Below are 20,893 nucleotides of genomic sequence, written 5' to 3' on the forward strand. Positions count from 1 at the left end.
TACTTGTAGTTTGCAGAGAATTCTTCATTTTGATGCCCGATATATTGGCCAGTATCAGCTTGTGGCATGATTATTGATACAGATTTATTCAATTCTGTGATTACCAAACTTTAAAAAAAAAAAATAACACTACAACATGCTTTATCATTCAGCATTCACAGACAGCAAAATCGTACCACACATGGATCAGTAAAATGTGTTCTAAATCTCAGTGATTTTGTTCATCATTTATTTCACTAAAAACACCCTACGTAATTTGAAATTATGTCTGAAAAACATTATTGCTTTGTAAAAAAGTTATTGCACTTGAACATTTGAAATTCATAATTTATTTTGAGGTTAAGATGCAGGACATTCTTTGCCACATGGAACAACATGTGGTTGCGTAATTAGTTACTGCATTTCACTGACCTGCATCACTCAGGGGCATACACTGTTTGAACCGGTCTGAACCAGAGCCATTGAACTGTGCAATACACCTGAACTGGCTTTAAGCCTCAAAAGATGGCGACCCAGAGCTTCAACATCAACTGCCAACACATGCTGGGTGAGCACATGACTGGGAGGGGTTATCGTCATCATCTACGGTATGTGTATATTTCCATGGAAACAGAATTTGCTGGGGGAACGCCACAGAATGTTCGTTGAACGGAACAACCTGTTGTCGAACTAGGAAGATCTGTGGTTGAAGCATTTTAACAAGGTAAGAAACCTTTCGTTATTATATTGGAAATGAAGTATTAAGTTTTGCAGGAAGGAAATGTTGGTTAATGGTTAGTAATTGCCATGTTTCATTCACGCAAGTTCACCTCTAACACCCTCCTGTAACCTAGCTAGCACTGGAACCGTTGTTTGCGGACTCTGCTAAGTTAACTTATTTTGTAAGGATAGCTGCCGTTAGTCTTTGTGTTATTTTTTGGCATTGACTAGGATAAAATAAGAATTGACTTATTAAAATGTACTTCGGTGTTGTTATTTGCTAGTCTGTAGAGGTATAACAGCTGGTATAATTAGCAAAACTAGGCAGTAGTGTACTTGCCGGAGAACTGTTGGTAAGAACACAATAGAAACACGGTCCCGTAATTTTAGACGGTTTCATTGATTTAAAACTATATACAGGCTATATAAAGCTGTATCTGTAATGTATCACATACAGATGATAGCAGTGTGTGTGTCTGTGTGCAGTGCATTCCCATTTTGACTTAAAAAAAAATGTTGTACGGCAAACCTGAATATGAGAAAGCATAACTGGAGAACTTGCCCTGAGTTTCCTTTATGTGAAACCTTCAGTGTTAATGCAGCCCTAACATTCGTAGTTTATACAAGTCCAAAAAGGATAACGCGTTGTTCAGAGTTGATTTTACTCTGAACATTTTCCTGTGGAGTTCTTGCTGTTGAGCTGAACTCTGGACCAGGAAAAAGGGTTTCATGAAGAAACATCACTCTAAATGCACTGCATGATTCTGCTAAACTAACCGTGGTTACTAACATACTGTACAAGTATATGTTTATGGTTGTACCTCACATGTTTTTTGCAGTTTTTTTTTCCATTTTTGTTTTTCTTGTCTATTCTTTGCACCATCAGATTTGATGTCATTGGGCTTTAGCTATACGTACAGTAATACTACAGCCAGAGTTTCTGAGAGTAATTCTTAATGTTTCATTTGGTTTATAGCGGTCCGGTACCCTCCATTGCTCTCGAAACGTCTGGTTGTTCCCTGGTGAAACGCCACATCTTGTCTTCTCCGTGGGTGTGCCCCTGAAGACGATGGCGGGAACGTCTCGGCACGATCGCGAGATGGCGGTGAACGCCAAGCAGAAGCTGTCCACGTGTGATGACCCTGTGGAACGCCTGCGACTGCAGTGTTTGGCGCGGGGGTCTTCCGGGATCAAGGGGCTCGGCAGGTGAGCCCGGCTTTTCGATCTCAAACTGCGGTCCTGGAGGAACGTGATGTCTGCTGGATTTTTACAGGTGTTTCAGCAATTACGTGTTGCTGATGGAGCGAGAGAGAACTCCTTAAATAAGTAAACAAATGAAAATCTTTTCCTTTCAACCTCACTGTATCCTGGGGGAAATTATAATCTGAAACAAAAAAAAGACAAAATGAACCTCAACACCATGACAGATTTTCAGCCAGGTTCCATGTAGCTCATTCACTCAGGCTCACTCTCTCTCTCAGTGTGGGGACTCCCCGTCTCAAACCCCTACTGTGAAAATAAGCAGACTTTTAGTACCTGTGTACGACTTCTTTAACCAGTAGGCGTGGCCCCAGATTGCCCCGATTTCTTCTCCTAGAGCAGGGCTGCCCAACTCGTCCTATAGGTTTTCACTCCCACCCTAACAAAGCACTCCTCATTTAGCAGCTAAAGATTAATAAAGTTGAGCTGCTAATTAGTAGAATAAGGTGTGCCAAATTAGAGTTGAAATGAAAACCTACAGGATCTTCAGGAGCAGGATGAAGCAGCCTGACCTGGAGTGAAACCTGCCACACTCTTCCACCACCAAAGGAAGCCCAGGTGCATTCGGCTTGGCTATTGCCCCCTCCCAGGAGAGATATTGGTGGGAGGGCATCAGAATAAAGGACAAAGGGCTTCCCCGGGAGGTAGTACTGGATAGTCAGCACAGCCCATTTTATGGTGAGGCATTCCTTTTCAATGGTACTTTACTGACTCTCCCTGGGGCTGAGCATGAAGCTTATGCAGAGCACCGATTGTTTCTCCCCATCCACCTCCTGGGACAGCACCGCCCTCCAGTGCTTTATCCGAGGCACCTGTCTAAAGGAGAATCAACAGAGAGAAATCAGGGCTAATCAACAGGGGGGGCCACACAGGTACGCTTTTATTTTTTAAAACGCAGCCTGGCACCGCTTCGTCCACTGGACCGGATCGGGGGAATCCTTTAGAGTGAGGTCGATCAAGGGTATAGTGAGACTAGAAAAGTCCGGAATAAATCGGTGATAATAGTTAGCTAGCCCCAGGAAGGACCTTACCTGCTTTTTATACCCGGGTTGGGGACAAGCCGAGAGAGCGAGTCCAAGAGAGACAAACTAATTACAAGAAACCTGCCTGAAAAGCTGTTGTGGTGTCTTATTTTCTATCTGTCTGTCTGTCCGTATCTGTCTGTGTGTGTGTGTTTGTCTGTCTGTCTGTCTGTCTCGGCATAAGCATTCCCTGTCTCAGACCGCTACTGTGAAAAAAGTAGACTTTTAAGCCCAGGGCTGATTTGTCAACACAACCCAGGTGTGTGTGCGCCTACTTAACCTTAACTTAACTTAACCCACATTGCCCCAAATCTTTCTCCTACGGCAACTATTTCCAATCTCTTATTTTACCTGTCCTTACTTCCTTTCCTTGCATCCTGTCCTAGTTTGGAAGGCCAAATGGGTCAAAAATATGTGAAACTGACGTCTAGAATCACGTGTTGTAAACGTGTTGTTGACCTGTTGTCTACATTAATTTCACGTACCCACAGTACTTTTAACTTTAAGGGTAAGCAATATCCAGTCGCCTGGCAAACTGTGGGAAAGCAAACTGGCATGTGTTTCCGTCTCTGCTCAGGACTTTCAAGATAATGGATGACGACAATAGCCGCACTCTGGACATGAAGGAGTTTATGAAGGGTCTGAATGACTACGGTGTCCTCATAGAAAAGGAGGAGGCCATGAAGCTTTTCCAGCAGTTTGACAGGGACGGCAGTGGACTCATTGACTTTGACGAGTTCCTCATTACGCTCAGGGTCAGTGCATCAATATATTGCTCAATTTTGGATATGAATGCCGGGCAGGAATCTAGCTTTTTCGTCCACTGGCCACTGTGGCTGGTACATCCCAAAATTCACCAGCCAATTTCACTGTTTTACCAGACAGCTAGATATGTAGAATAAAAAAGGACCTCCAAATGTTGGGTGCCAAAATGGCTGGTAAAGTAGACAAACATACCTGTCACAGATAAAATTTACTTATAATTTGTATAGTATACTGTCACACTTCCATATATTGGAAGTGTGACAGTATCTTGATGATAGTGTATTTTATTTCAGCATATTTGCAGTATATTCCATGTCCATAAAGTAGGTTTACATTACCATGGTTCAACCCACACAGTATACTAACTTTAGTTTTTGGCTGGACCGCAACAGCGGGGCCAGCCCGATAAATGTGAATGTCTGTGACTGAGTGACTGAGTGATGAAGTTACACCCTTGGTTGGCCGAGTTATGAAGTTACACCATTGGTCGGCCAGTCCAGCCATATACTAGGTTTTGACCTGGTCTTGTTTTCTGTGAAGCACGTTTGTTTGGAGAAGTGTTATGTATTTTATTATTATTATTATTATTATTATTATTATTATAGATTATCACACTGAGATGCGTACATGTGTCTAAGTGATAAGAGCATTTTTACAGAGTTTTTAATGCATGTTGCGTGTTGGCTGAATGGATCGTAGTAGCCGTTTGAGTGTTCGCGTCTTTGCAGCCGCCCATGTCTAACGCCAGGAAGGAAGTGATCATGCAGGCGTTCCGGAAGCTTGACAAGACGGGTGACGGGGTGATCACAATCGATGACCTGAAAGGGGTGTACAACGCTAAGTACCACCCGAAGTACCAGAACGGGGAGTGGACAGAGGAACAGGTGTTCCGCAAGTTCCTGGACAGCTTTGATTCCCCCTACGACAAAGATGGCAAGGTATGGTAGCATTTTCTTACCTGAAATAAAAAGCAAGAAAAGTGAGCCTTGAGTGACAGTGGCAAGGGAAATCTCCCTATGTAGGAAATCTCCCTATACGAGAAATGTCCCTCTGTGGGAGATCCCCTTGTGTGGACATATAAAGAATTCTTGGGAGGAAGAAGGGTCAGTAGAGGCACCCCATTCTCCTCTAGTGGGTTCAGGGTGTGAGCTCATAGTGACAAACACAGGTACAATGACGTGAAAAAGAAAGTACACCCTTTCTATTCTATGGTTTTCTATGGTATATTATGGCATAATTACCCCTCATCTATGCCTCACCAACAGTAGATAAATCTAACATCATGTGACAAATAAATTATTTATTCAACCCAAAATAAGAATAAATAATGATAAATAATACTTATTTGTCTGAGTCCCCCTAATGGCCTTGTGCTACAGTTATTTTGATGTACTGTTCAGCAGGACTCCTTATTCAGGTTTTGAGCTGTATTGAGAAGTGCGCAGTGTGTTCCACGTAATTACTGTTGTCCTGTGTAACTGTTGTTCAGTCTGAACTGAAGTGATCTGTATGCATTGAATCATTGCTTTTTTCCTCACCCAAACACCTATATGAGATCACATCAAAACATTGGTGCTAGCCTATTGGACAGCTCTGTTATATCATTAAAGGATCGACGGACCTCTCCGTTCTGCAACCTCTGGGCACCTGCCCCCCCCCTCCCTTAGCATACCTGTACTTTAAGGTGATGTCTCCTGTCTGTTCTGGCCTCCTTGTACTGTAATGAGCTTCCCACTGCAGTCAGGACAGCATAAATCCAGCCCATTTGAAAAAAGTTATCAAACACCCATATCACCTATGTGAAAAAGTAATCATAATGTAATGACAATGTACCCTTTCTGTGCTGGGCTGATCTGAATCACAAGCATGTCAGCGCAAGTATGAAGGAAAAATTAGACTTATTACACAAAGAGCACGCCCATTTGCAGAAAAAATGGTCACACATGTACACACACACACACACATGAATGGATGTACACATTTTGACTTCTTCATACTTCTGCTGATCTGGAAGGCAAGGGAAACATGCTGGTGATTTAGATCAGCCCAGCACAGGAAGGGTGCAGTATGACAGGTAATGTACATGCGGGCATTTGATGATGTATATGATGTTTTTATTAATTGTTCTACTATTTGCTGCTTTTTCTTATGTTACATTGCATTGTTTTTCATCTGTGCTGAATGTAATACTGTGGTTCCATCTGCAGATGGCAGTACAAACATTAACCAACCCAGCAACGTTTTTGGTTTTCAGAATATTTCTGAACAGTAAGGAAAGTCAGAGTGCAGGTTCTTAACATGATTGCCAGTTTATTGAGTAATGTTTTCATCAAGGAAATTATATCAAAATATTGACATCATTGAAGGCATGCAGTTAATCTCTGCTGATGCTGATTTGTGTTCTTCACCCCTGTTGGTCATACAGTGTAACATCACTGCTGATGCTGATTTGTGTTCCTCACCACTGTAGGTCATACGGTGTAACATCACTGCTGATGCTGATTTGTGTTCCTCACCACTGTAGGTCATACGGTGTAACATCGCTGCTGATGCTGATTTGTGTTCCTCACCACTGTAGGTCATACGGTGTAACATCACTGCTGATGCTGATTTGTGTTCCTCACCACTGTAGGTCATACGGTGTAACAGCACTGCTGATGCTGATTTGTGTTCCTCACCCCTGTTGGTAATACAGTGTAACATCACTGCTGATGCTGATTTGTGTTCCTCACCACTGTAGGTCATACGGTGTAACAGCACTGCTGATGCTGATTTGTGTTCCTCACCCCTGTTGGTAATACAGTGTAACATCACTGCTGATGCTGATTTGTGTTCCTCACCACTGTAGGTCACGCAGGAAGAGTTTATGAATTACTACGCAGGTGTGAGCGCGTCCATTGACACGGACGTCTACTTTATCGTAATGATGAGAACCGCCTGGAAACTAAACTAAAGGGCTTGATGCCTGATCTCTAGGGTAACGACCCCTGACCCCTGGGATCCTGACAGCACAGATGGGCTAGTTTCTTTGGGCTAACATTTTAGCGTGTCAAAGTTTGAGTCTCTCTTACGGCGCTGAAGCAGTATGATTTCCTCAGCTGTTTCTCCTTCCTTGTCTTTGCATAACCTTTATTGCTGGCATTTTCTGCTCCTAACATGGTGGCTTTTTTACTGTCCTGTTTCTCAGTAGTTGGTGTTTTGCAGCTCAGCAGAAATTGACTCTGCATATTTGCCCTTGGAGTTGTTAAGCTGTCCTGCTGCCGTGTGCTTGATGTTTAAGTCTGTCACAGTGCACACTGTGCCAGTTCTGTGCACCTTTCAAAGTCGCTCCTTTTTGTGCAGAGGCAATTACCTATTGAGCATATAGTCAGGAAACTGGTGTAAGCATTTCAATTGGTATGTTTTTATATGACCTGTATGGCTGTTATTCCTGACAATAACAGTAAAATTAAATAGAAAGTATATGAACAGTTACAGTAAAGTTGACCTGGCACTCTGGAATGATGGCATATTTGGAGATAGAGGAACAGGAATGGTTAACCTTTCTAGAAGCAATTTGATCTGACAAATTAAGGAATATGAGACAGATTATCTTCGGTACCACAAGGAATGTCATCTCAGTTACCTGGCTGAAATAGAAAAAACTATTTTGATAATTGGATATATTTTCAGTATTTTCAAATATAATTCAGAAAATGCGAACATTGAATAATAATTTAGTTTTTAAATATGTTAAATCGTAGATACTGCAGATACTAATGTTCAGTTGAATCTGTCATTTCAATTGGTCAGCCTCACAGTTTTTGAACCAGTCCTGTTGATAATGGAGAATACTAAGTGGTCAACTAGCTAGTCCATATCTCCAAAGCGCAATCATATTGTCTTACATACATGTGCAGTTTTAAGTCATACCATTTTAAAAAATCAATAAAAATGACATTTTTTTAAAACTTTAAATAAGGTTACTAGTAATAAAAATAACCCTGCCAGTTACCTCAGGTCTACATCTGTTTTCTCTTTGGGCAGTTTTACTGTGTTCAACTCTTTGGCTTCCTGGTTCCTTTCCTACTCTTGTAGCTAACATGGAATTGCTGAGTAGTGCATCGGTTTGTCAAACATGGCGGACGTCTTCCTCCTTCTGAACGTAATCAGTAGACTGTAGATGTTAATGTGCCTTTTTATGTAATCACATGCAACAGTCTGAGCCTATCTATTATTTGTGCTGAATTGTCCTCTGCCTCTTGTCCGTTACCTTACGATTCAGTAAGACACATTTGGGTCTTTCCTGCTTTACTGAAGGTCACCAAAGAAGAGTTTTTGAACTACTACTGTGGAGTCAGTGCCTCCATCGACAGTGACGTGTACTTCATTTTGATGATGAAGACGGCCTGGAAACTATGATTTCTACATTCTGTATGGAACTTCATGGACAATTAACATGTGCTGTCTTTTTTATAAAGCAAACTATTATCTTAACACTGTCTGCTAGGACATAATGAAGAAAATTGAAAGGCGTTTAAATTATTTTGGTGTAAAAATCCTAATTTTTATGATTTGGGCTTTTGACATTTTGTGCAAAGGAAGGAAATTATTCTGGACGTTGTTAACAGTTGTTAGCATTTCAGAATCAATAGAGCTTTTCAACTCCTAAAGACCTGCCCAGTCCTGTTCCTGGAGATCTACCATCTGGTAGGTTTTCTTTTCAACCCTAATCTGCACACCTGATTCTACTGATTAGCAGATCAAAATCTCTAGCTGTTGAATGAGGTGTGCTTTGTTGTGTTGGAGTGAATACCCACAGGACAATAGATCTCCAGGAACAGGTCTGGACAGCCCTGGACAAGGTGAATGTTAGCAAACCAGACCAGCTGTACAAACTGGGGAGATTTGCATTGTCTGCCGACAGTCATGTTCAGTCCTTAAATACTAAAAAGTTACAGGGCATTGACCTCTTTGCATAGTAGGATATAGATTAGAAAACAACTGGGACAACTGTTCGTGATGAACATTGACTGCCTTTGTGGCAGTTTGGTCTGTGCTAGTTCATCTGTTTCTTTTCTCTCAGAGGGAACCTCTTAAGTGATTATGTGGGTTACATTTATAGAAACAAATGGCTGAAATTGCACTCTTTTGGCCAGTATGCAAGTTACCATTCTGTGCAATAAATCTAAGAATACAGTCTTCCTAAGACCTGCTTTCTTAACTTCACTGATGGCAGGTAGATGCACACAGTACTACTGTAATCCCTTTTGTGGTCAGTAAACAGCCTCTTTGCAAAATACATAATTATTGTACAGTAAAATCTAAAATTGTGCATAAATATAAATAATGAGAATGATCAGAGGATGCTTTTAAATGGGCATTCTGTATGGTGCACTATACAAGTACTTTGGTTAACTGTCTAAATATACTAAATATAGAAAAACATTTAATTGTGTTAACCACAAAATGCTAGTGGCATGGAAACAATGAACCAAGATTGTACTAAAAGGAATGTTGCATTGAATACTTTTTTGGAAACTTGATTTGAGGGCCTTTTACTGTTGTATAAACATGTATATTGTCTGATTATCTAAAATGGGGGGGAATTTTAATAGTTTTTGACAGAAATTATAGGACGTTTTATAAGATTACGTAGTGCTGTTTTGAACGTCTTAGTAAATGCTTGCCTTTTCCAAGAGAGTTAGCACAATATGTTGTGAAGTGATTTTACTTTTTTTTTCAGACTAATGTTAACATTTAAAATTAATGTTGACATTTAAAATAAGAACAGATGAAGTCAGTTGAAATTTGAAAAAGTATTGCAGTATAGCACAGCAGTTTGTGAAGCAGACATGTAACCTGTAGGTTTGAATCATTTCAGGCACAGTGGGACCTCCCTGCATAATTTTTAAATCTTTGCTTATATTTACCTGTACAAAAAAAGGGACTTTTTTAGAAATTGCTTTGCGTCCAGGACAAACATTTCAGAACCCATACACTTTTTTTCCATGTGCAGAGGACTATATAATCTCATATCTACAGATAATCAGTTGAGGGTTTGTGCACTTGTAATTTTTCCAGGAACATAATAAATGTCTTGTTGAATCAGGCAGGAATCCTCTCACTACTCATAGACTGATAAAATGACTCAAAATAACTCACACAGAAATAGAGCGAAATGCTCAACGGGGTTCATGTGGAGACCTGACATTTAGCCAGTGAAGGTCCACATCTGCATGCTTTGCAATTTTTCTATTTGAGTCATAATTGTAGCAATTCTGCTGCTCCTAGACTTTCCTTTTCCTCATATTCATTAAGTTATTATTTGGCCCCACAATGCCTGTGATGCGTGCAACCTGGCTTAAACCACAACATTTACTGTTGTCATTGTCAAACTGTTTCAGTGTTGTATTACAATTCTTCTTGTTCTTGTTATTATAGTTAATATAATTGAAATGCCAAATAAAAGTTTTAACCATGTTATACCAAAGTTTATCATTCTGTTGTAAGCAGTTCTATCATAGGACATAGGTCATTGAGTGCCTACGTATGGACTAGACTACCATGCTTGTCCCTTGGTTATTGGGTCAGAAGATGTTGAAGTCATGTTGAGATGTGTGTGCTTTCTCTCTGTGTAAACCTAGGTTATAAAGTCCTGTTTTGTCCCTGTAAAAGCAGCATCATGTGATGTAGGGACCAGACCACCATTGGGGTATTACAGGGACCAGACCACCATTGGGGTATTACAGGGACCAGACCACCACCAGACTGATGGAACTTTTTTATTAAATCTGAAAAGTCATGGGCATTGAACTAACATACAGTATTTTTACAATCTTTTTTGAATTTGTGATAAGGCACTTTGTGATGCTACATATCAAGAAAAAACATATGGGGTAATTAACCTTAGCTGAGTTCATTTTCATGCAATTATTCACGAATAGCATTTTATACATAAACCATGTTTTGTCATTTTTCGTATGATCTGACCACAGTTTAGTTTGTTTAATTCAACTTCTGACACCAAAAGCAGAATAAGAGAGACATGGAGTGCGCGTGGAGCAGATCAAGTAATCATCAGTCAGTTTAATGCTGAATAAAGAGGTTTTCAGTTAAATTCAGAATTGCTGTGCATTGAAATCTATCTATTGTACATCCACAATGCTTATAAAGAAAGAAGACACATCAGAACCAACAAACCGAAAGAACAAAAACAACAGACTACCCACATAAAATCTTTTTTAAATAGTCAAATAAAGATTGATACCAGGCATAGAAAGTCTAAATGGGTTGACATCTGCCCTTGACATGGTATATCTTGCTCTGTAAACAGTAAAGGCTTGATGGGATAGGTCTAATGGTTGGGGCGTGAACAGCACTCCCAGTATGCAGTAGTGCGTTCCATTCCTGGTTTTACTGTAAGCGCACGGGTGTGCAGAGTGAAGCTCAGTCAACTGTCTTCTGTTATTCTTCTGGCACATTAGGGTACAGTAAATGGACTGTATTTATATAGCGCTTTTATCCAAAGCGCTTTACAATTGATGCCTCTCATTCACCAGAGCAGTTAGGGGTTAGGTGTCTTGCTCAAGGACACACACGCCCAGGGCGGGGTTTTGAACCGGCAACCCTCCGACTGCCAGACAATCAGTCTTACCTCCTGAGCTATGTCGCTATGTCGCCCCTACAGTCTATTACATTGGGAGTACTTCTGTGAACAAACCCATTGGGGTCTCAAATTCCAGTCCCACAGCATCTGCAGGCTTTTGTTGTTTCCTTTAAGTTAGCAGCCAATTTACGCCGTGGAAACCAGGCATGCAGAAACTAAAGCCAATCTAGTGCTTAAATGGGTGAACACACAACGGGATTTGAATTTTAGATCCCTGCTACACACACTGGAACCTGTATATGTATTCTGTCTCAAACCATAGTTGCACAATAAGGGTCCATCCATTTTAGGATTTCATGCCAACTCCTGCTCTTAATTATATTAATTAGCCAAGTAATTAATTAGATTTAAACATTTTGATTAAGTAAGAGGCCACAGCGCTATAGGCTATATACCCTTGAAAACATTTTACTGTGGCCCGATAAACAAGTGAATACAGCTATTTATAAAATTAAGTCAGAATTGAAATGAAAACCAGTATATATGAGGGCCCTCCAGGACTGGAGCTGAACATCCCTGTCTAAAACTATCAGAAAAATACAAATCAACATAACTGCCATGAGAGCAAGTCCCAGCTCCTAAGTGGCCCAGAGAGTAACTAATCAGTCATGATGGTCCAGGTTGGTCCTAGCAGCATTTATTTTGGGTGTCCCCAGGGTCATACTCTGATGTGGAAAGTGTATATGAGTGTGAAGAAAATGGGATTGCAGGCATTCTGGGTCCCCGCCTCCCTCCTCCTTCCCCCTCTTCCCCCTCTCTTATCTGCTTCCTCCTCCCTCTCCTCGCTCTTCTCTTTCCTTTCCTCAATCCTCCCTCCAGGTCACTCATTTTTCCTCTTGTATCAAAGCCCCAGCAATGAAAAAGCACAGTGTTACTGCTAGTGTCCGGTTGCGTGGTGGGATCCTTGGAGGAATAGCGTGAATCTGACAGAGTAGGTGTGGGACCATGATTGGTTTTTGCCCAGACGGAACTCGCCTATAGAAGTAGCAGCACACACACCGTGTGTTTGAAACTGGTGTGAAATAGTGGCAGTGCACCCAGGCAACTAGGGATGGCCAAAATACCTCCCAGTAAATGTATCCATAAGCTACAATCAGAATGGTGGAGTTCTTGCTTTGCTAGATTGCTGTTACAGGTGTGAGAGGTATAAATGTATAAACCATACAAAAAAGAGGTTAGCAATGCATATTGGTTATGAAATATATGCTGTAAATGCAAATGCAGATACATAGTTCAAATACATCCCTGAGCTCTTGCTTCTTGACCTTGTGACAGGAAATTGGCGTCCATGTTGATTACTGCCGTTCCGTTTCCCTCTTCTCTCATTCGGTGTTAAAAAAGCTGGACATGGTGATGTAGGGTTCCTCTCTCCGTCCTGCTGGGGGGGCTGAGGGGGTTTTGGGCCAGCTGCTGGCACGGACGCCCCCCACCCCGTTCAGCAGGCTTGTCGTCTGGGTCACCCCTCCGTCCGTCTCCCCGGTGCTCAGCTTCAGCGGGAAGCTGCTCCCTTCGAGGTCGCCAGGATTCCACGCGGTCAGTCCCTCCCTCTCCCGACCCCTGACCTCGCAGATACCCCACCCACCTCCCCGAATCTCCAGCTCGATGCCCTTGGCCTCGATGTGGTCCACCAGGTGGATGATATGGTCGCTGAAAACCTCAGGGTTGAAGCTGATAGGCAGAGCCTGAAACCGAAAAAATTGTTACAGCCAGTGTCCTGATAACTCATTTATTTTTTACATTTGTCAAACTTGGTCTTACAAATTATTATGTCAAATAAACATTAGCACAGATTTCCCCTCCCTGTTCATCTGTAAGGTACATTTTTTATTTAATTTTTCCTAACTATTATTTAAGCAGAAAATCCTATTGAAATATAGAGGTTTCATTTTAATCGCTTGTTTTCAGTCCTTGCGTCTGTTCCTAGCATCCTTTCCACGCTCCTTAGCTCCGCCCCAACAGATGACACGAGGAAGAGAGGCAAGGATGAGTTACGATTACGGTGGAATCGAGGCAACACGTATTCGACAAATGGAATGTCATTGCTCAAGCAAGCATCGGTTTGAAGCTACGTCAATTACAGGCGTGGCAGATTAGGAGAGGATCCACAAGTCAGTCATTTGTTTTGCACTTGTGTATCCTCACCGAAGTCTCCTCTGGTAGCCTCCTAGCTCCTTGTTCATCCAAGGAGCATTTAACTGATGGAATGTCCTTAAAGATGACGGACCTCGATCGAATTCCGGGTCGGACAAGGACCAAGGATATGAGGAAGTATAAAATAAGCAATTGGAATGAACCTAGGGGTGCAGTGCCAGGAAGGGTGTGAAAGGAGCAGCTCTCTCTCTCTTTCTCTCTCCCTCCTTTATCTGGCTGTCGCTCACTGATACCAACTGCCTGAAGTCTCCATGAGTCTTAATCCGCTGGTATAGAGCGGGAAGGATATTGGTTTGCCATATTGCTGCTGTGGAAGCTTTGGTTGTATCTTTGTGGGCTCGTTTTTGTTTCTGTTCTTTTGTAGTCCTGCACTTTTAATTCCCATTTCATATCCTTATTCAGTGGATAGTTTTGGAAATTACACCCAAAACCTAATAAAAATGGCCAGCCAGTGATTTTCTTGATGTTTGTCTTCAAACACATTCAGTTTATCACATGACACTGACTATTCCAGTGTCGTCACAAGGGATACAATCTTGAACTAATGACCTTGTATGTTTGGACTTGGAAACATTGGAACGTCAGGAAACGAATGCCTTAGAATTCGATCCTGGGATGAGACTCTGACGTGGTTTAGACTGAAGTTATGGAGACAAAAAAGTGCTATGACTCATTGGGGAATAATCCTTTGATTCCAACACTGACCACAAAATATATATAACCCATAAAATAGAAATGTCTGGTATCCTGGTAGGTGAATTGCGCCAAGAATAGAAGAAAACACTTCATCCATCGATTCTACGAAAAATCAAATAGCAGGTCTCTCTTGGACTCAATAATGTTTCTTCTTAAAAAAGAACTTAATTTACCTTATTTGGCTTGTACATTTGGAGAAAGGTGTTTTTCGGGTTTGGAATTCTTGGCCAGATGCATGATTTGATACTAAAAAAAGACATTTAAAACATGAGAGGCACAGTTAAATTCAATTAATGACAGCCTTTCTCCGACAAAATATACCAAATCTCGAGTTGTATGCACTACAGCAAATTTTGACTTAATTATGTCATCTTCACTAAGCAAAAATATGGTCCTATGGTGTGTAGATTTAAAATAAATCTTCATTCACTCGTAATTTGCTACGTTCAGTTCAGGCATGGGTGAAACTTAGTCCGTTTTATTTAGTTTTCCACCTCAACATTTCGAATGGAAATGTTTGAAAAATAAACTTGTGTTTTACGAATCTGCAGGAGAGCAGATTTCCTTGAATGTATTCCTATTACGTTTATCACACATTTTGTGAGGTAGAAAAATGAGTGTGAAATTTCCGCCTTTGCCAGTGAATCAGATGCACTGCCATAATGTCAGAAATCCCCAATGTGCTGGGTGTGCGTGTGGGTGGGAGGAGCAGTTCTAAAGACGTACACATTATGCCACCGTAGAATCGATATGGTGATGATGAGCAGCAGAATGATTGCAGCAGCAATGAGCGTATAAACCAGAAATGAGTCGGCAGGGTCTGTGTGGGACCAATAATGAATAAATAACCAAAAAAAAAAAAAAAAGAATGGTTTGTGTCAAAATTAAATTTTGATAGAATACATTTAACACTGACAGTGTTGAATTGACACTCAACAATTTTTTGTGCGCTTACCCTGCAGAGTAGGTGTTTGGAAGCTAACGGACGGGCTCCAGTCGCTCCAGGTGCCCTTAAAGTAGTCCCTGTAGGGCTTTGCCCTGACCCGGACGCTGTAGTTTGTGTTATATCTCAGATGTGAGCGCTCAATAATCACAAAGCTGTAGGGAACCTCCGTTCTGAGCTATTGGAAATCACAAAGGGACAACGATGTTCATCTGGGCCTGAGAAACCCATAACAACCAGTTATCCAGTATGTGAACATATTTCTCAAAATAAAATGCAGACCTGGGTTAAATACATATTTGTTTTGGATTCAGATACTTTTATATGCTTTACTTATCTTGTCTGGTGTATTGGAACCAATGAAATACTCTCAAAAAGTGCAAACCGCGCTTTCTGGTCATATTGGCAAGCTCAATTACTCCAGGCAAGATCAATGGAGCACAGAAAAGTATATGAATCCAAAACAAATAAGTATTTGACCCAGGTCTGATAAAATGCAAATCTGTTTCATTTCAGACTGATCTCTGTCACAGTTGAACATATGGGCCTACTTTGCGATGGATTATGAGAAAGACAGTTAAGACTCCTACCCCGGTGTTTTCAGCACTTGCGATGTCCAGATCAAACATGAGTTTGCCATCCAGGAAATCTAGGTGGTATTGCGTTCCTATGTATATAGGCACTGTTCCTGATTTCTCCAAAAATGTTGCATTTATAATCCATGGTGCCTTGGGCTTTACTGTAGGGAAAATCAATAGAGGCATAAATTAAAAAGTAGGGATTAAAATGGTAATCTTTGTGATCCTGAACAATCAAAATAACAATTTTTAAGTTATATTATGCATGCAGAGTCAAATGAATCAAATAATGTGACAGTATTGTTTCATTTAAGAGGTGTTATACTGCCCATGACAGGAAGATTTGTTATTGGTCTTGGAGACAATGTTGCCAATGAGTGACAGTGTGTCAGAAATCCAGCTCTCTTGTTTAGATATCTCTGAGTTTCTTGTTTTCAGTTATGAGGCCTTGATATAGTCTGTACCTTGCTACATTTCCATCAACATTTCATAATCTTGAAAACAGAGGACAATCGCAAAGACAAATATTAAACTTACTTATAGACCTGAGGTCATATTTTATATGAGTGGGTTCCCCATCTACCCACTGGATACGAAGCTGATATTTCTTCAAAACTTCCAAGTCCTGAAATATGACTCTGTTTTCCTTCAGTTGTCCTATCTTGCATGGCCTGTCTGGCAAGGTGCTGAGGGTTATCAGATAAAACACTTCTGTACTTACATAGTACACCTTCTTTGCATAGTATACCATGATTGAAACGATTGTGATAGAAATACAAAGACAGCAAATGCAGTTATTTCTTTCATTACACAATAAAATAGGTTGCCATATACTGAAAAATATGCAATATTGAGTTGAATAATAATTTCTATACATGGAGGATAGAGTTTTAGATTTTCCAATCCATGCCCATAAATATAGCTGCTTTGGTCTGGGGTGTAGTGTAAAGAAGAATAAACAAGAAGTGATTTGATTTGGGGGTGTTAGGGGGTGTAGTGTGCCAGCATCCCTGGTAGAGTCCTGTCAGCTCTATGGGCCACCGCCAGGAGAGTCCTGGCAGTTAATGTAACTACATTACTACTGTACATTTAATGTAGTTACCCAACCACATTAAAATCACTTGTTCATTGCCAACTTATGGGCCTGATTCCCAAAGCAGGATTACCGAGTGGGCTGGGTAACTGCACTGAGCAAACCCTCCAAACGCTCTCAAATCTGGAACATGGACTGAAGTGAAAAGAGCTGTTCCAGGTTTTAGCCACTGCAGTTATCCAGCTAACTCAGTCAATAATGCTGCTTCGTGATACAGACCTCTGAAGAGTCTTCTGCTTATCAATATTTATTGTAATCATGTTTCCTACCATTCCCTGTGAATTAAACATTGTTCCTTCTTTTTTTGAGGTCTGAGTTGCAAACTTATGTAATGGGTTTCAAATTCAGTGAGTTACTACAGTAATGATTGGTAGATAGATGGGTAATGGCATTAATCCACAGTATACAAAAGGGTCATACTGTAGACGTAATCTGTGCAGTTATATTGTAAATGATCTTACACGGTGAGAAGAAATTTTAGATGCGAAAAAAAATCTTACAACCTATACAAGATGATAACAAAATGCCTTTTTGAAATGTAAACCATTATAGATCTAAGATCTTCCTTACCATAGAGATATGTTTGCCACATCATCCTCATCCTCAAACTGACAGGTTAAGGTGTTCTCATGTTTCACACTGATGTGCGATGAGCAGTCCACTGTGGAGGATCAAGGAAACTTGATTATGGTGTGTGTGTGTGTGTGCGTATGACTGTGTGTGTCAATGTGTGTGTGGATGTGAGTTGAATACATAATAAACATATGAGCCACATAAACAGCCCTTAAAATATGACAGTGCAAACGGAAGCTTATCTGAATGTAAAGTTACCTGAATGTAAACAACAGCTGATGAACAGACTGAGAGAATTGGGCACGTGCGTGAAATAATACAAAGACCACATGAATCAATTTACCTGGGCCACAGACTATATGCTTCTTCCCTACTTTTGAACAACACGATTTGCAAAAGGAAACCGGTCCTCAGCCAGCGGTGTCGAACTCTAGTCCTAGGGGGCCACAGTGTAAGCTAGTTTGTGCCATGTTTCATCACTTAAGTCATTCATTGGCTAAAGAATGCACACACCTTGTTCAACAGGAATGACTGCTGATTGAAAGGAAACTGTAAAAAACCTACAGACCCTGAGGCTCCTCAGTGAATCAGAGACCCCTGTCCTGTTCAGCTGATGAAAATTTCAGAAAACTTTACTGTTTTACTGTACAACACAACCTGAACTTACATATGAAACTCTTCCACTACATTGCCTTTTTCTTTCGCACAGTTTTCAATGTTGTCTTGTTTCAAAGCAGAGTTTAAGAGTTTAAATTTGAGCAGATTTGTGCCTCTCCTCAACAGCTATTAATATAATATAAATTACATAGTCGCATGATCTGGCAACCAATTATACACTGAGCTAATTATACATTTAATTTATTTATACACTAATTATCTAAATGGCAAAGAAAAAGTTTGTCAAAGATCATGACAGGTCCTATCCATTTGAAGTATTTACATTTGTTTTTCTGAGTAATCGCTGTTTAAGATATACTTTATTGAACCCCGTGGGGGTAATTTGTCTTCTGCATTTGACCCATCCTTAGTTACCTAGGAGCAGTGGGCAGGTGCCTCTCTTGTGCTGCGCCCGGGGACCAACTCCAGTTCTGAGGCAAGTGCCTTGGTCAAGGAGCGTAGCTAACGTGCATGTCTTTGAGTGTGGGAGGAAACCGAAGTGCCCGCAGTAAACCCACGCGAACGCGGGGAGAACATGCAACCTCCGCACAGAAAGGCCCCAAGCCGAGATTCGAACCCACGACCTTTCTGCTATGAGGCGACAGTGCTAACCGCTCTGCCACCATGTCCGCCCGTTTATTTTCATATGTAATTATGAGTAATCTATGTTTTGTCTGTGTTAATACATTTACTTTCACAGGCTTTCATTTTCAAAAAATGTGCAAAAAATGGGTCACATTTTTTGATTGATTTAATACTGTAATAGACTTGTGGTGAAATCAGTGGGATCCAAACAGCTGAAAATGTGGAAACTGGGAAAATAAAGTGTTAAAATATGCCAGTGACCCAAACCTGCATTTTATTACATTTTAAAGTTTTCAATTGCATTATTTTAGGATGAGATAGAATTTGACTAAAGCTAGCATATTTTTAGTTTGCGATCACCTTCTGTAGTATAGTATGGTATAATTACAAAATGCATTGTGATTAACATCTGGGTAATTTCATCTAACAACTAGCATACTGAGTTTTTAATGGTAAGGAATGAATTTGAGAAAATATTACACATTCTGTATTATTTTAATGAGTTCAGTGCTCACTGAAATTAAGAAAAACAATCACTTGAATTCATTGTTCAAAGTTAAGGTATATGCGCTGAAGTTGGCAGAGTTAACAAATCACTAAAAAAAGGCAGAATAAACCCCCCCCCCCAAAAAAAAAAAGAAACATGGTTAGGGTGTGGGTGTGTATGTGTGCGTATGCCTGTGTGTGTCTATGTGTGTGTACATGTGTGAGTTGAATACATAATGAATATATGAGCCACATAAACAGCCCTAGAAAATATGACAGTGCAAAAGGAAGGTTATCTGAATGTGAAGTTACCTGAATGTAAACAACAGCTGACGGACAGACTGAGAGAATTGGGCACGTGCGTGACTTACCTCCGTCTGTGCCACTCTGGGCTCGGGCCATGAGTGGGAGGAGGAGAGCCCACGGCCAGCAGCCCATCTCTCCCCCCGAATCCCGGCAGCTGAGAGCGAGAGGGGAAGAACTGTGACGCCGTCGGCCAGAGTCATCCACGCCTGCCGCTGCTGCTGTCACTGTCGCTCGGCAACCTGCTCTGAGCCCTGAGCGCGCACATTTCAGTGTCTAGAGGAGAGGAAGAGGGAGGGACAGAGAGAGAGAGAGAGAGAGAGCGAGAGAGAGGGACAGACAGAGAGAGAGAGAGGAGAGAGAGACAGAGAGAGAGAGAGAGAGAGAGAGAGACAGAATGTAGAGCTAGAGAGTGAGACAGAGAGAGAGGTTGGTTTTGGAGGTCTGTAGATAACAGGAAATTCTTTTTAGATGAAAAGAAAAACAAAACAAAGAACATAAACACCATTTTAGGGTTCAGCTGAAATGGAGTCAGCACTTTATTCCGGGTGCAATCTGCAAGAGCAAATGTGTTTGTGGAGGAAAAAAAAGACCACTACATTTGACCTGATTTTTGCTGCTGAAGTCCAGGAAACAAACAATGTGTGAACTAGCAATGAAAATGAAGTTTAAGCCACTAAATGCTTTTATCTTTGCCATGTTCTCAGGTCATTTCTCGTGCTCAGAAACTCATCAGCATTCATCACAGCTGTGAAATCAAAATGTCCTACTGACAGCTGTAGCAGAGAATGAAGAGACTCCCCAAGACTCTCCACCCCCATTTTCAAGTCTTTGTTTTACTCAGCTCAGTGCATGTGTGTATGCGTATGTGCGTGTGTGTGTGTGTGTGTCTGTGTGTGGGTGTGTGTGTGTTTGTGTGTGTTTGTGTGTGTCTGTGTGTGTGCATGTGTGTGTGCTTGTGTGTATGTGTGTACGCATATGTGTGTGTCCTCTGATTGTGCGATAAACTCTAAATACAACCAAGAAACTATCCTCTGCTCCACTGGGCTGTTGTTACTGTCCCAGGGCCTGAAATAAGAGATGGTTCTCTGTGTTCCTCCTCTCAGAGGTAACAGGGGAGTGTTCTGAGTTTTCTGTGCAGAGCTGCTGGCATATATGTGGCTAACAGAGAGAGGGAGGTAGAATTACAAAAGCTTCATCCTAATATTAACATTTAGCAAGTTTCACAACATTCACCCCCCCCCATCCCCACCCCTCCAACAATCTCACTATGAGCTGTCATGTCTTGTCAGAGCGGCTTGGTTCACTCTGTGTGCTTTAGTTGAAAACCCCCTCCCAAAGACTGCCATTTTGCATTGGACTCTCTCAGTGCTGCACATTTGTAACAATCCCATCCACTGATCTGATCAGTGGCAAACATGGTTTTTGGAAAAC

At 41.2% G+C, this 20,893-nt stretch overlaps 2 protein-coding genes across 5 annotated transcripts; one reads left to right on the forward strand and one right to left on the reverse strand.

Annotated features, from left to right (window-relative positions):
- Window positions 1-560: 560 nt before the first annotated feature.
- Window positions 561-10,211, forward strand: capslb (calcyphosine-like b). 4 transcript variants are annotated; one of them, XM_064307641.1, is made up of 6 exons: window positions 561-703; window positions 1,676-1,905; window positions 3,559-3,736; window positions 4,475-4,684; window positions 6,595-6,723; window positions 8,046-10,211. In XM_064307641.1, the coding sequence occupies exons 2-5, from the start codon at window positions 1,769-1,771 to the stop codon at window positions 6,697-6,699; spliced, it is 630 nt and encodes a 209-aa protein (XP_064163711.1). In that variant the 5' UTR covers window positions 561-703; window positions 1,676-1,768; the 3' UTR covers window positions 6,700-6,723; window positions 8,046-10,211. The 4 variants fall into 4 exon arrangements, with proteins under 4 accessions (XP_064163711.1, XP_064163710.1, XP_064163713.1 ...); XM_064307640.1 differs by having other exon boundaries at window positions 6,595-10,211; XM_064307643.1 differs by lacking the exon at window positions 6,595-6,723.
- Window positions 10,212-10,494: 283 nt separating this feature from the next.
- Window positions 10,495-19,751, reverse strand: il7r (interleukin 7 receptor). Its single transcript, XM_064307639.1, has 8 exons — window positions 19,528-19,751; window positions 17,426-17,516; window positions 16,300-16,448; window positions 15,775-15,923; window positions 15,197-15,362; window positions 14,968-15,061; window positions 14,415-14,487; window positions 10,495-13,076 (listed from the first exon to the last, which is right to left on the reverse strand). The coding sequence occupies exons 1-8, from the start codon at window positions 19,592-19,594 to the stop codon at window positions 12,717-12,719; spliced, it is 1,149 nt and encodes a 382-aa protein (XP_064163709.1). The 5' UTR covers window positions 19,595-19,751; the 3' UTR covers window positions 10,495-12,716.
- Window positions 19,752-20,893: the final 1,142 nt, after the last annotated feature.

The sequence above is a fragment of the Anguilla rostrata genome, chromosome 14 (assembly GCF_018555375.3).
Source record: "Anguilla rostrata isolate EN2019 chromosome 14, ASM1855537v3, whole genome shotgun sequence".
NCBI lineage: Eukaryota > Metazoa > Chordata > Actinopteri > Anguilliformes > Anguillidae > Anguilla > Anguilla rostrata.